At 42.3% G+C, this 15,062-nt stretch overlaps 1 protein-coding gene across 4 annotated transcripts in view; it reads right to left on the bottom strand.

Annotated features, from left to right (window-relative positions):
- col14a1b (collagen, type XIV, alpha 1b) overlaps positions 1 to 15,062 on the bottom strand; it is a 180,977-nt gene that overhangs the window by 27,108 nt on the left and 138,807 nt on the right. For all 4 annotated transcript variants that reach the window (XR_014799223.1, XM_084919140.1, XM_084919141.1 and 1 more), the window contains 8 exons: positions 12,927 to 13,050; positions 10,757 to 10,900; positions 10,418 to 10,582; positions 10,207 to 10,245; positions 7,979 to 8,117; positions 7,566 to 7,708; positions 7,213 to 7,322; positions 1,286 to 1,444 (listed from right to left, as the gene is read on the bottom strand). Coding sequence is in view for 3 of the 4 variants with exons in the window: in XM_084919140.1 (XP_084775266.1) it covers positions 1,286 to 1,444; positions 7,213 to 7,322; positions 7,566 to 7,708; positions 7,979 to 8,117; positions 10,207 to 10,245; positions 10,418 to 10,582; positions 10,757 to 10,900; positions 12,927 to 13,050 (1,023 nt within the window). In the remaining variant the exon portion in view is untranslated. The remainder of the gene's footprint in view (positions 1 to 1,285; positions 1,445 to 7,212; positions 7,323 to 7,565; positions 7,709 to 7,978; positions 8,118 to 10,206; positions 10,246 to 10,417; positions 10,583 to 10,756; positions 10,901 to 12,926; positions 13,051 to 15,062) is intronic.

The following is a 15,062-nucleotide window of genomic DNA, read 5'->3' as shown; positions in this document are numbered from 1 at the left end:
TTTTAACTTGTAGTTCTAAATTGGAAGATTATTGTGATACTGAAATATAAAAATCAAACTATACATATATTTTTTTTATATCACACTCGCGGAAGCCGGTGTACCCGCCTAAACGCTGTGCATTTATCGAGACTTTCAACCCCAGGTAGGTCAGTTATGGATCTTCGGATCCACATTATGTCAGCAGCTGTTCTCCACTGTGAACTATGGTAACAGCAAACACGCTCACGCCTCACAGACGACAGCTTACAGTGCTGCGTAAAGATAAAGTGACGTCGTACAGCCCCGATCTGCAGACGCTGTGCGCAGAGGTTCAGGAGCAGAAGTCCCATTGTAAACATACCACGGCAGACCCGATGATGTTTGCATGAACACGCTTTTCAGCATCTCTTTATTGACCACTTCTTACACACGGTTGCTGTACGCACACAGCCGGCTGTAGCTCTTCAGCTCACAGCCCGACACACACCAACAACAGCATAGAGCACAGACGTTAAGGCGGCGAGGCGTGATCGCGGGTGCCGCTCAGGTGTGTCCTCCTCCCCTGCAGCGGCGCTGCAGACCACGCCCCGCCACACACATTAACCAGGTAAAATACACATTTAGGCAGAATTTTGCAAGTATTTATTTATTTTTTTTATCAGCATAGAGCTTTTTTTCCAATTACTTTTTAAAAGTCAGGTCAAGGCTCCAAAAGCCCAAAGGAGATATGAGGCTGGCGGCTCACAACAGTTTTTGTTTGCTACTTTTTCAGCAGCTAAATGGTTGCTTTGTCAGAACAGTTCAGATGCATTTAATCATTAGTAATGAATTTTATTCTCTGGTTTGCTCCCACAGTGCATCTTTGTCTGTCCCATTGTGAGCCGGGTTCAGCTGGAGGCTTCTTCCTGTTTAAAGGGAGTTCGTCCTTCCAGCTGTCACCAAGTGCTGCTCACAGGGAGTCATCTGATTGTTTGGGGTTTTCTCTGACTTACTGCAGGCTCCTTAAATGTAACTGAATGAGATTTACTCTGACATTTATTCTGGGCTCACGTAAAAGGCCGAAACACACAGAAACATTGGTTTTGATATTTAGTTTTCATAGCAGACTAACGTCCATGATGTGTGAACTGGTTCTTATATTTGAGCACTCAAAGTGTTTCTTCCAACACTCACTATTTCATGGACTGATCAGGGGTTCGGTATTTTGCCCAAGGACACTTCAACATGCAGACTAGAGGGAGCAGGGGCTCAAACCAGCAGCTTTCTTTGCAGTTTACAGTATTTGTGTGCGTGCTGCTCTCACCGGTGCAGAGTTGTCCTTGTTCCCTCGGGAGCGGACCATCCTACCGAGAACCTCCAGCCCATCAGTGCTGATGTTTCCTGCTGCGTTGACGGTCTTCTCAGACACCATCTTGCAGTCAACGAACACTTTGGCGCTCGTCTTACTGATGGCGAGGTGAAGCTGCAGAGAAGGAAGAGATACAGTCACTCGTTTAAAGTTAGTTTTAGAGGTCCAAACATGAATGCAAAACAAGTGTTAAGATAAATGCTGTTAATAAAGAAGCAATTATTATTAATATCTGTGATGATTATGACTCCTCACAAACATCAGCAGCATTTAGAAGCTGTGCAGACGTCTCGGCCTGCAGAAAGTAGGAGAACAGCGCCCCCTTCCTGTGAAGCCGTAACATGACCGAGCTGTTCTTTGTGTTTGTCAGTACGGTGCGTCACACGCTGACGCAGTAACAGTTGAATAACACAGAACACCAACAGTGCACAAACATTAAACACACAAGAACAGCTCAAAGTTTCATTTTAAGACTGGATTTAAAATTATAGCTCAGACAGCTGGGAGACCTCGCACGACTTCTCTTTTACTTCACATGTGAACTTATTTATGGTCTTTTCTTTTCTCCTTCCTCTCAGTCACCAGCCCAGGCACAGGTCTGTCCTCTTTGAGCCGTTTTCTTTCTGTCAAAGGGGATTTTTGACCTTTCCACCTTCACCCAGTGAGGCTAAAAAGCCCCACAGAACAGTCTCCTGATGCAGAATATCACAGAGTTCTACTAAAACTATATTTGAACTGTTTCCAGCACTTATATAATTAAATTATTATTATTATTAAATTACATTTAAATGTGCATTAAAACACACATTTCACTCCATCTGCTTCCTGCTTCATTAACATCACAGCAGCTAATAAACTGTTTTAATATGGTGAAAAAAAGAACTGAAGGATATTTGGCTGGAATAAAAATAATGCAATGAGCCACATTCAAGTAATTTAATGTTAAAGGAAAAACACCCCACAGGGAGCACATTACATTGTTCCCACAGGACAGTGTTACAGCAGCTGCACAGCCTGAGCTGGAACTGGGACAAACCAGCAGAGTAGACTGAGACTAAAATTATCTCACTGAGTGACATCACCATTTCTAATCACACACACACACACACACACACACACACACAAAGGTATTACTGTCACCATCACGGACAGTCGAGAGCTGAACTGCGAGGCGGATAAAACGCCGCCTGTCGACTCCGAGTGGCTCCTCGACACCATTACCCCTCCTCTCCCAAAATCGCAGCACACCACCAGGCTGCTGTCAGCGACTCTGCTGGTTTCACAGCAGCAGTACACACAAATGCACACACTAACACACCTTGAAACCCCACTGACCTCCGTCTGTAAGTGCACTGTTGTGCGTTGGTGAAAGTGATGCGGTTTACAGAGAAGCTGTTTTTGGACCATCTGAGTTGTTTGTTCGTGTTTCGCTACTTTTGAAAAGTGCAAATTAAACTGTTAAAACGGTCTATGTTTATCCTGGCAGAGCGAACACTCAAAATGCAAAACATACGCATGCTGCTATAAAGACAACAGGCTGTAAACCCAAAAAGTCTGCTCTGTAATTTGAGTTTCTATATGCCTGCATCAAATTGTGACACGTACGCACGGATGAAGAAATGTTTCTATTTTCTCTGACAGCTGGAGACGAACGTTTCCATCTCCCAGTTTGTGAAGCCTTCAAAGCTCCTGTAATAACCTGGATCAGAGGAGATAAACACACTTTTTTACTTTTAGGTGGGATTTTAATGTTGGATGAAATACTTTTCTCGCTGCTTTGCATCCTCAGATAATTATAGTCTGCAAAATTATGGGTTGAAAAAAGTGATTATAATAATTCAGATTACTAATGCCTGCAAAAGTCAGATTCATTTCCACTGCAGAAATCAATCTGCGGTTCTTTGACAGTTTGATGTCTACTTTGGTTAATGTTGTGTTGCATTTGGAATTGAACATTAAATTTAATGTTAATACAGCAAGAAAGTGAGAACCAAGTCACCACAGCTGAAGAGCAACCAACTGAAAGTGTTGCACCGAAGCTAACATGAGTTTTATATTTGGAAGGACGGGACTAGAATTTCTACACATCCCAAACTTCCTAATAATAATAATAATAATAATAATAATAATAATAATAATGAAACAAGAGCAACTGCAGTAAAGGAACAATTCATTTATTCTCTCATATTCTGCTTTACATTACAACTAGCCGTGTTTGTATTTGGTATTGATGCTGAGAGGATAAAACACTTCAGGCTACATGATGTGAGGTGTCTGTCGTGGGACGCTGTGTGGCAGGCAGGACTGAAGCACCCAAACGCAGGACTTGTACATGCAGCTGGGAAATCCTCCATGAAACAAACTCACAAAAAACAAACCAACACCCTGGACATGGAAACTAAGAACTAAAACACCGGGAAACTAGAAACGCAAACTAGACAACAAGAAAACAAACCTGGAACTGAGAATTAGGAATTAGACAGGAGCACAAGGGAAACACACGGCAGGGAGGGTGTATGACACGAGGGTGTATGACACGAGGGTGTATGACACGACGGCGGACAGAGGAAAACACGGGGGTTAAATACATGTGGGGGTAACAAGGGGATGGAAACAGGAGGGAAACACAGCTGCGAGTAATCAGACATAACAAGAAACAAAAAAACTGAATACACTGAACACAGGACAAGAGACCTTCACAAAGAAGCAGACTTGACCCTGAGACATGGACACATGACTAAGAAGGGGAACAGAGGGAATATAATACATGGAGACAAGAGTAGCTAAACGTGGGACGCAGGAAAGGCACAGTGACAGAAAAGTAGAGACTAGAAACTGAGCATGTAACTCACAGAGACACAGACATAAGGAGACACAGCTGACAGCGAAGACAGATGATTAAACATGGAGACAGAAGAAAATCTACAGTAGAGACGTGACACACAAAACACGGCTGGCAGAGGAACGAAACCTACATGTTAAACCTACAGCATGTTAAACAACCAGAACCATCACCAGGACCATCACACGTGTGTTCAAACAATGAGCACAACACAGGGCGCTCAGTGTGAGCCTGGAGAAGCGCTGCTGTTACTTTCATGCGTCACATTTCTCTCATATCGTTATCTTTGTTCTGGCTCAGCTCACGGCAGCAGGTGTACGAGCAGCTTCACAGCTGCTAAAAGAAGCTGTTAGGCGCCTACTTCTGATAGGTCACTGAAAATGTGCAAAAGTCTCAAAAGTATTCTGACAAAATATAATCATTATCACTGAATAAGAGAAGTGCTGGCAGTGATGTGCACGTATGAGCAGAGCTGGGTTCAGGTTTGTGATCAGACATCATCGGCTGCAGGAGAGGATTTTAAGTTTGGTCATGTCAGGTCATTGTTGTTGCTGATGTCAGGGGTGGTTTTCACCCAGCGTGAGATGAACATTATTCAGCTGTGGTGCAAACTCCACGTTGGTGCGCTGCACATTTCAGAGTCACTAGTTTTTAAAAGTGAGAACAACAAAAAGCACTAGTGTCCCTCACTCCTGTACACTGTAGATAAAGAGACTGAGAATCTGCAATAGAGCGACTGTGATTTACAGAAATCTCTCTGCAGTGAGGTCAAAGTTCACGTTTAAAGGGGACCAACTTCTCCAGAGAATCAGAGTAAGTGGTGCTCAAGTGAAATGAGCTGAGCTTTCAATAATCAGCAACACTGTTCTAACTTTACTGCCGGGCTGATTTCCTCATACTGTATGATGATGTCACTAACATCCAGATGTTCAAGAACAGGAAACCAGTGAGGGCAGCCAATCAGAAGAAAGGGATCTTTAAGTGGGCGGTCTTAAAGAGATAGAACCTAAAACAAAGACCCTTTTTTTGGAAAATGTAAACCAGGTTTAACCTCCTAAGACCCGAACTCTTCCACGGCAGCATTTTTAATTTCTCTTTGATATTTGGGCTGATTGGCACCCGATGAATGTAAAAACAAAGAATTACTAGATTTTTTTTTTGCCCGGTTTTTGTTTCTAAGAAAAATCAGAGCCACATACGAGGATATTTGTTTAAAGTTTCGATAGAACAGTAGCAGTATAACGTCCTCGTAAGTGGATATCAGGCCCTTGTAGAGCAAAATTGAGTATTTTGGTCTAAATAACCCAAAATGTGACGTCCACATATGTGGACGCAGGTCCTAGGAGGTTAAAGCTGTGGATGCCCACTTGTGTGTGCTGTCAGTAAGTGTGTGCAGTGTAGATGTTTTTAGCCACTAAAACACATCACATCCTGCGTTTGTCAAATAACTGAGAAAAAGTTTAAGAAAAACTGAACTTGTAGAACTTACAGGAGACTTTTTTAATCTTCAAAGTACTTAAAAGCAGGATAATTGCCAAACTGAGCTGACTATCAAATCATTTATGTCCTCTGATCCATATTCACAGAGTCCTATACAAATGTCACACAGACTTGTCAGGTAGGCGCTGCAGATGCTGGTCTAGGATTTAAAATTGTATGCAGAGGCAGACGCACACACACACACGCAGAGCAAGCAGAACAAAAGGTGAAAAGGTAAGGAGGATAAGCTCTGCTGACAGCACGCAGACAGCAGATCAGTCAGCGTCCCTCGGCTCTGACACGCCGACAAAAACACAACACGACTGCAAGCAGGTTCAGGCTCGGGGCATGACTCAACTACAGTACGCCTGTCAGGACTTCCACTACTGTCACACTGCTCGACAGGGCCTCACGTGGCAGAGGAACGAGTGCAAGGAGGGAAGGAGGGAAGGAACCAGAGCTTGTCAATAGAAACCTGTGAAACTGTCAGTCAACAAACCAGAGGAAAAACATCTATATAATTTTAATCAATCCACTGCATAAGAACACCAATAAGACTCAAAGAAAGGAAAGTTTCTCAGCATGTTTGACCACCTACAATCATCACCTCCAAACTATACAAGACGCAGCAGCCAGGCTACTAACATCTTCTAGCAAGTACACTGGCTCCCAGTAGATTAACATACAGAGCAGTAGATGACCAGGCCCCCAGATTATTAATCCAAACTCCTTATAAAATACACAGCAGCTCGTTGCCTCTGCTCACAGGCTCAGAGTTTGTTGGTTGGAGCAACGGGGGCGGAGCCTTTCAGTCTGTGGACCAGTTTACCACCACAGCTGCGATTGGTTGACTCTGTGGAATCCTTTAGAAAGCAGATAAAACCTTTTGTGTTCAAACAAGCCTTCTGTTGATCAATGCTTTAACATTAAATTAACATTTAACCCTTTCTATTGCTTATATTTTCTATTTTATTACTTAACCTGTTTATGTCACCCTTCATGCTCAGCGCTCTGTGACTGCCTGTCTATGAAAAGCCCTTAATAAACTTTACTTACTTAAAATCTCAGTAAAATATTACCAGACCTATATTACTTCAAACACTTCCACCAACACGTTTTCCCTCTTGGACGCATCACAAACTATTTCTTGCATCTGCTCTCGATTTGTTTTTACATGTTCCTTTGTCAGCGGGTTCAGTTTACGTGTGATTGCAGCCTGCAGCACAATGACCCTGCAGGACCTCCCACACCTGCACGCAGCTGTATTTAGCTATCAAAGGAGCTTCCATCAGGCCACAGACTCTGTATGTTAATGTGCAGGACAGACAGACTCCAACATCATCGTCCCAGCTTCCACTGGTCTTCACTATGTTTTTAATATTGCTTATAAAATATTTTGCTTGTATGATTTCTGCTGACTGTACAACAACTAAGTTACACATCATCTTGGTAAATATTTAAGGGTCAAAGTTCAAATTATTCTCTAGCCTGTCAGCCAATCAGACGATCAATCATCCATGTGTCAGGCAAACAGACAGCGGAGGTCAGGTGTGATTCTGACCTTGTGGAAGTTTCCAAAGAAGAGCTTCTTTACTTCCGGCCCTTCGAAGGTGACTGTCTGAAACTCTCCTTTAAAGTCATTGTTAAAAAACGTCAGAGTTTTTCCACCATCTGCAGGAAGAAACGTGAGAATTAAAAAAACATAAATCAACAAATAAAACACAACATTTATAAGAAGCAACAATCTTGTTCAGAATTTTAACTCGAGTTTAACAGAAGTAGAACACAGCAGCTTGCACTGTACCCGACTCTCCTTTTCATTAACATCAGGTAAATATGTTGTATTCACTGATTTATTTTGATAGGTTTGAGTCTAGAAATAAAGTGGAAACAAATAAACATGTCTCAGCTCACTGTCCAGGATGACTCCCACTAGAGGTTCGTTGTTCTTGTTGAGGATCTCCCAGAGCGCAAAAGGCTCCTCGGGAGTGTCGGCCAGCAGCCTGAACAGCAGGGTGATGGTGTAGTCAGAAGGCAGCCCCTCAGGATGGATGTACCTGTGAGCCAGGGTGAAAACATCAGAGCCGGGTAAACGTCCTCATTGGTGATGTCTCTTTTAGGTCAAACAGTGGGGGTTATGGGCTCTGGATGCAGTCAATACTCAGCTGGTGAAATCAAAGCTTGCTTCTCCTACCAGAAGCTATTTGCTGCACTTTCATCTGTCTTTGAAAAACATGCTATGATGTCTTTTCCATCAAGGTGCAGCAGTGAAGCTTCCAATAAATAAGGTGCTATTTTTATGAGCGTGGAGACTGTGTCCTGTGTACCTGGTTGGCTGTGCCAGCAGCGCGTCGCTGTGCAGGTGGAAACAGGGGAACGTGTTAAAGGTGCCGGGTACCATGGAAACGCCAGACATGCTGCTGTACCGATTCTCCACGAGCCCGAACAGCTCCATCATGCGAAAGCCTGATGACACAAGGAGCAATTATTACCTGTTGTAACCATTTCAATGAAAGCAGGACTTTGATCCATTTAGCAAATTCTACAAGTTACAACAAGTAGAAAAGCAGCAAAAAAGCTTAGAGGAAGTATTTGTACATTTGTAAGTAAAGAAATATGGAGCTGCAGAAAAAGCAGCCCAGACATACAAGACATGACAGCAGGATACAAGATATTTAATTCAGCCAATCATTTTAAACATACCAGAGTCCATAAACACTAAAAACTACAGGCTGTGTGTTTTCACCAGTATAGAGGGCCAAAACTGCCAAAAATAAAAATTAAAAAAAGAAATAACAAAGTCACTCAATAATATAATATAATATAAAATAATATAATATAACACAAACATGTGCCAACTGTGAAATCTGGGGCTGATGATGATGTTTGAATAACAAACAGTCTAATATCTTTTATTCAGCTGTTGTTGCTGTTTGTCAGAACTCATTATAAAACATATCTGCCCTGTTCTGTCTTTCAGAGCTTCAATTCTCCCAGCAAGATATTGATGTGATACCACAGATGTCTCTGTCAACAGTAAACACCATCTGTTAAATACTGGCCCTTACTGATATTCAGTAAATGTATTGGTGCATTTTTAATGAATATAAATGCAGCAAAAACCAACAGAAATCTATTTATTCATGAAATGTCAGATAAACAGATACCATTTAATTTGATTTTGTATTTATTTATAACACACAAAAAGAGGATATGTAAATTATGCTATTAAAATAAAACAAATAACTAAAATGTATTAAAATGAAAAGAAAAATACAGAAGAAATAAAACAGAGCAACAGCTTATTCTGAAAATTTAAATATAATAATAAAAAAGAATGATATGTTGATGATTAATGACATTTTGATGAACAACATTCTCAGTTGTTTAAGTTATTTGTTTTTACATGTGTTGGCAGTGTTGGCTCTCCATACTGTTTGAAACGAAGGGTTAGAGCTTTAACATTATTGTGTTCATCCAAACACATTAAAACCACAGCTCACACTTGATTTATATTCTGTTTCCTATTTGAAGTTATTCTGTAAACTAGGGCTGCTCGATTATGGCAAAAATGATAATCACGATTATTTTCACTGAAATTGAGATATTTATTTAACAATAACAATGTGTTGAATAATGACTTTAAAGACTGTCAAAAAATAATATAAAATAGTGCAAATACTGATAACAGTGCAAATGTTTGCAATATAAAAAATAAATGAAAAATGTAAACATCTGTGTTTAGTGAACTTTGCAGTGTTGCTCTGTGGTGCAGCTACACTGTAGCAAAGTTTACACACTGTGTCTACTTGATCCACGTCTGACTCCGCGAACCCATAATGTTTCCACACCACTGAAGTTTTTTTTTCTTTTCAACCAACAGCAGTCACTCTCCTCTCCAAATAACTTCTGCTTAGCTTTCCGAGCTTCCCTCGGTCCTCTTAATCAGTGGTCCCCAACCCCCGGGCCTCGGACCGGTACCGGTCCGTGAGTCGTTTGGTACCGGGCCGCGAGAGTTGAGGCTCAGGTGTGAAATGTCTGGTTTTCAGGGTTTTTATCGGTTTTCAGCGTTATTTTGTTATCGTTTTTATCGTTTACTCGGTTTTCCTGGGTCTTTTCACGTGTGTTATGAATAAATCTTCTTTTATTCGATACCGGTACTAGTTTTATTTTGTTGTATTTATCCGCGACACCTTAAAGGCCGGTCCGTGAAAATATTGTCGGGCATAAACCGGTCCGTGGCACAAAAAAGGTTGGAGACCGCTGCTCTTAATTGTTGTGACACGTGTTCGAAATGCAGAGAGGTGCGCTCGATTTGCCACACGGAGCAGCGCGAGAGTAAAGCACGAGGGAGGGGCTAATAATCGGCTCAGTCATTTTTAATGATCGTTGAAAGCCCAGATCGTAATCGAGATTAAAATTCAATCAATTGAGCAGCCCTACTGTAAACACTCATAACTGAGACCGTGACACGTGGACACGTGGACACATGGACACGTGGACACATGGACACGTGGACACAGCAGGCTGGCTGCAGTAGCGCTCCAGCTCTTACCTGGCATCGTGCTGCCACTCATCGGTACAGCCGGACACGCTGGGAAAGACAAAAAGTGAGTTTGATGACAAATATTTAAAAACCACCACATTCAACCATTTCTATTAATGTATTGAAAAAGCACCACATGTTGTATAATTTACTCTATAATGTCCAGTGCAGGGATCTCTTCAGGATTACATTTAGCTCTAACGTCAGGTCAGGGACTCACTGGCAGTTGCAGCTTCACACACAAAGGTCACCAGCTTCTCTTCAATCTTCTTGAAGGCGTCCAGGTCATCCACAAAGAAGACGTGCCTGTCACTGGGTTTACTGGCGATGCTCACCAGCTCCCCGTAGTCAGCATCAGCGAAGCCAATGGCAAACACGATGTAACCTTTGATGGGAATTCAGAGAGAGAAAGATCCATGTCTCCAACTACAGGAAAACTGGAGGAGCAATATGAACGCAGACTCTTGCACATTTTAAAGGCAGATAAAGTTTGGCTTTCCAGTAACACAGACCGCAGCTCTAGGCCTTCTTCAGAGCTTCACACAGAAACAGTTCTGACCTTCCATCTGCATCTCTTTGGAGACTTTGTTGACGTCATCCTGAGATCGACCGTCAGTGAGCACCACGAGGACTTTGGGGATTCCTCTCCTCGCTCCCGCCTCTTCTGTGAAGATGTTTTTCTTCACGTGCTGGATGGCTCGACCTGAGTGAGCAGACAGAACAACCATCTCCAATAACTCCAAATAGTCTACTTTTCGTTTTTAGCTTCGTATTCTCAGTAGTTGAGAAACAGCAGCAGACGAGTTATTTGAAACAACATGTCTATTACCAGAGGATTTTTTATTATGCTGATTTGACTTCACACCATCTGTTCTGGTTAAAAAAGTCATTAGCGGAGCTGCAGGTCTGTCACTGCGGACTTGGCAGTGATGGGAAATCAAAATTAATCAATTTTCAGCTGCAGTCTCCGGTGTGGCAGACATTATTCTGAGAGGAAGTCAGAAAATCCTGCAACACCATCGACTTCAGAGGATCCCCGTTTACAGTGTTAAGTATTAACAACATGAAAGAAAGGAAGCTTAAGGGTTTGTACAACATAAACTTGACATGATCAGTTAATTTCAAATTTCATGCTAATTAGTCATCAGTGCAGGATGAAGATCTGACTCCAAACTGTAGCATTAATCGTGATGAAAGGACATGATTATTGATGCATGCCATGCTGATGTACATGAACATCAGAGAGTGTTGCATCAGAGCGTCCCACCAGGGAAATCACATCACAAGTTTCACTGAATGTGTGAAGAGAATTCATGTTTCTGCAGCAGCTGGAGGACCAGCTCAACATCTAAGGCTGCCCCCCCCCCACTCTGCAGAGCCACTGCGCTGCAGGCTCAGACACCCACCAGACACCCGGGACCCCCGACTTATTCACACTCTTCAACTTTTACACATTACTACCAACAGTTACCATCACATATTAATATTTAGATGTTTATTTGAATGTTTCTGTTCTTTTCATGCCTTAGAAATGTGCTCATACAGGCTCATGTGCTTTTTCCACTGCTTAATATTTGTTTCATAGGCTTTAATATAAATTTCATTTTGCAGAATTAACAAAGCAACGTGATGAGAGATGATGACAATGACAGCGGTGATGAAGATGACTACATTTTTAGTAGTATTATTATTGCTATTTATGTTATATATTGTCATTATAAGCTGTTTCTTGATTTGTGTCTTCTTCTTTGGTGTTTGGTCATGACGTTTCCCGGCACCGCGTCTTCATGTTGCTTAAGATTCAGGAACTAGTGCACTTTATGTCTTTAGTGCATAAATGGAAAAAGTCAAATAATGATTATGAACTTTCATCTACTGAGCCTCTTTTATCTTTTTTCTGTATATTTACTCAGAACCACACCTTAAACCACAGGTTGACTGAGTCATTAACAAATCCATGTGCACCTGTCTGGATGCGAGGCTGCTGCACGGCCGTTAATACATCCAGAGATCAGATGTTTTCTAGGCCTCTGGAAACAACAGAAAGCACATTGCTAATTGCAACGCGGAGATCCCAGAAACTGTTGCTTCCTGTGAGAAACGGAGGATTAGTGTTTTACAGCAACGCATCAGCAGTGGGAGGATTCCTCCCCACCAGTGACGCTGTTACAAATCTATTCTCCTCAGTCTCATCCCTGTAGGAGAAACCGCCCGCGCTGCTTTGTAAACAGCGATTAATGACTACACCTCTCACTGCTTCCCTACAGACTTCCTCTCATCTCACACACACACACACATCCATGGATAAGACTATGCATGAACATGCTCGACTTGCACACACGCATGTTGACACAGAGCCGAGAGGACAACACACTTTTCCACAGTGATTTAATTTTCTGTTTGCGGTCGCCTCCTGCTCAGTAGCATTGATAACGTCACGAGGGAGTTGTGTTTGAGCGTGTGCACATTACACTGTGGATTTGTCTCGACCAGGTGTCTTTCTCAGATTTAGAGATTATTTCTGCCGCGGTAAAGACGGATTTGATCTGTCACAGTCGCACAGCTTATATACATTTGTACACTGTATCGCACCGGCTTCAAGCACGCACGCCAACATCTGTCATCCTGAAACTCTAGCAGACTCCAGCAGCACACTCGTCCAGCGTCAGTGACTCATACGCAGTGCTTTCACAGAAAAGCAGCAGCCTGCATGCTGTGCGCGTCCTCACCTGTCTTAGTGTTTCCTCCTTTGTAGGAGATCTTGTTGATGGCGTCCAGCAGACCCTCCTTGTCACTGTAGGAGTTCAGCTTAAACTCTGTCCGGGCATCGTCGCTGAACTGGGCAATAGCCACCTGTCACAAAACACATGAACGTAGCTAATAAACCAAAAGAGGAAGTAGGCCACTGTTAGGTGTAGGGGCCGAGGGTTAGGAGGAGACTACGAGAAGAAGCACCGTCACAGAATACAGAAAAGCTCATCTCTATGAATCCTCCTTTTAGACTCGAATCGGGATCATCATTTAGAAAGTGAACATCATGTTTGTATTACTTTTATACAACCGTGATTCTATTTGAAACCACATTCAGCATCACTACACGTGATCAGCATCACTACACATGATGCTGAATGTTGGCATCACAGCCCGGGCTGGTACAGAGCGACTGTAACGACCACAAAGAGCAGAGAAGGATAATGATGCCCAGGATGGAGACAGAGGAGGGTTACACCGCTGCAACGAGAGCCTCGATTCTCCCGTCAAAATGATTCCCAACGAATCAGGTTATTACTGGACGGGTCTTTAAGAATTATTATATTTAAAAACTATGAAAAATGGAGGATAGATTTTTGTTTTCAATAATAAAGTATAAGATAATACGGGTGGATGATAAGCCTGCAGTGGGCAAAGAGTCAGGCTGTGTTAGATGGAATAAGTTAAAACAGTGAGGTACATTAACCCCACACTATATATTTTTAAGCAATTATTTTTTGTTTGTTTGGACTTCAGATCAAAACGTTTGTATTCCTTCTCCATCTGTTCCTGGCTTGTACGCAGCACTTGTGCAGCTCCAGCGGGCCTGCTGTGGGTGGCTGTGTGCTGCTGCTCGCTGCCTCAGGTACTTCCCTTCTTGCTGTGGAATCAGTGAGTTGGGTGGATTCAGCAAGCACTCGGCCAGCACCAGTGGATCAGTCTGGCAGTGTTTTTGAGCTGCTAATGAGAGCCTGTTTAACCCTCTTTAGGGCAGATTTGATTTTTTCAGTTACTTTGATCGATATCCAGGTTGTTGTTCAGAAAGAGCCACAGCTCTCTCTTAGTTTAGACTGCTTCATAAAATCATGCTGACGTTCATATTTACCCTCTGTTTTGTTGTTTTCTTCCACCTGGAACGCTTTGTTTACTTGGTCACATATACGCTTGTACTACAGTATATCACAGCATTTAAAGACAGTATGTACAATGTTCTCTAAAGCTCAGACAAACTGAGCCGATACTTGATGCCACTGTGACTGAACGGGGAGGAAAGAGGAACACTGACAGAAGCACAAATAAACTAAGGACACGTGAGCAGCTGTAACACAGAGCGTGGAAATGAGCTGTTTCATGAGTGAAGTGGGCTGTGGCCACCTGGGAGACCACTCAGGAACATTCTTTATTTGTAAATAACAAAAATCGAAATGAGAGCAGCTTAGAGGAAACTTGGCGCTGGTGCTGATTCGCTACACCGAGACTCTGAACACAGGAGTGAAAAAGAGGTTTAGCTCAACTGGGAAAACTGGGAGAAAACTGCTGTATGTAAACAGTCTGTTCTCTTGCTCTAGTTTGTCCTGGAAAGTTTCCCTTTTCTTTGCATCTACAGTGTATCAGACGCTCCTACAGATGACGGGGAAACTCATTTAGATGAGGCCAAAGAAACAACCACGAGAAATCAAATCTTTAAGTTTAACGATTTTTTACAATGTAATTACCCAGGAGGCTGCTCTGTGCACATGGTAGTCTTACTCATTTCTGCCACGTCCCACAATAGTGAAGATATGAAAAATCAACTGTGATCTGGTAAGAAGAAAATTCACAGCACGGTCTTTAAGTCTTTCCACAAAGATGATTTTGAAGTGGTGGCATTCATCGCCGTCTTAACGGATGTCATATGATCAGCTGTGATGTATCAATGGTAGTGTTGGCAAACATAAACAGGCCAATTTAAATATGCAGCTACATCATGAGCGAAATGGTCTTCATTAGAACAAACGTCTCCACATTAACAGCTACAGACAATCACGTCTTACACAGGCCGACAGTAATAATAATAATAATAATAATAATAATTATAAGTGAACTGCTGAGAATCATGACTATAAAGATGGGAA

This window comes from Perissodus microlepis, chromosome 22 (genome assembly GCF_051167445.1).
Source record: "Perissodus microlepis isolate ML-2025 ecotype Zambia chromosome 22, ASM5116744v1, whole genome shotgun sequence".
In the NCBI taxonomy this organism is placed as follows: Eukaryota; Metazoa; Chordata; class Actinopteri; order Cichliformes; family Cichlidae; genus Perissodus; species Perissodus microlepis.
The sequence above is the reverse complement of the archived record's forward strand: the minus strand, read 5'-3'. Positions and strand labels throughout refer to the sequence as shown.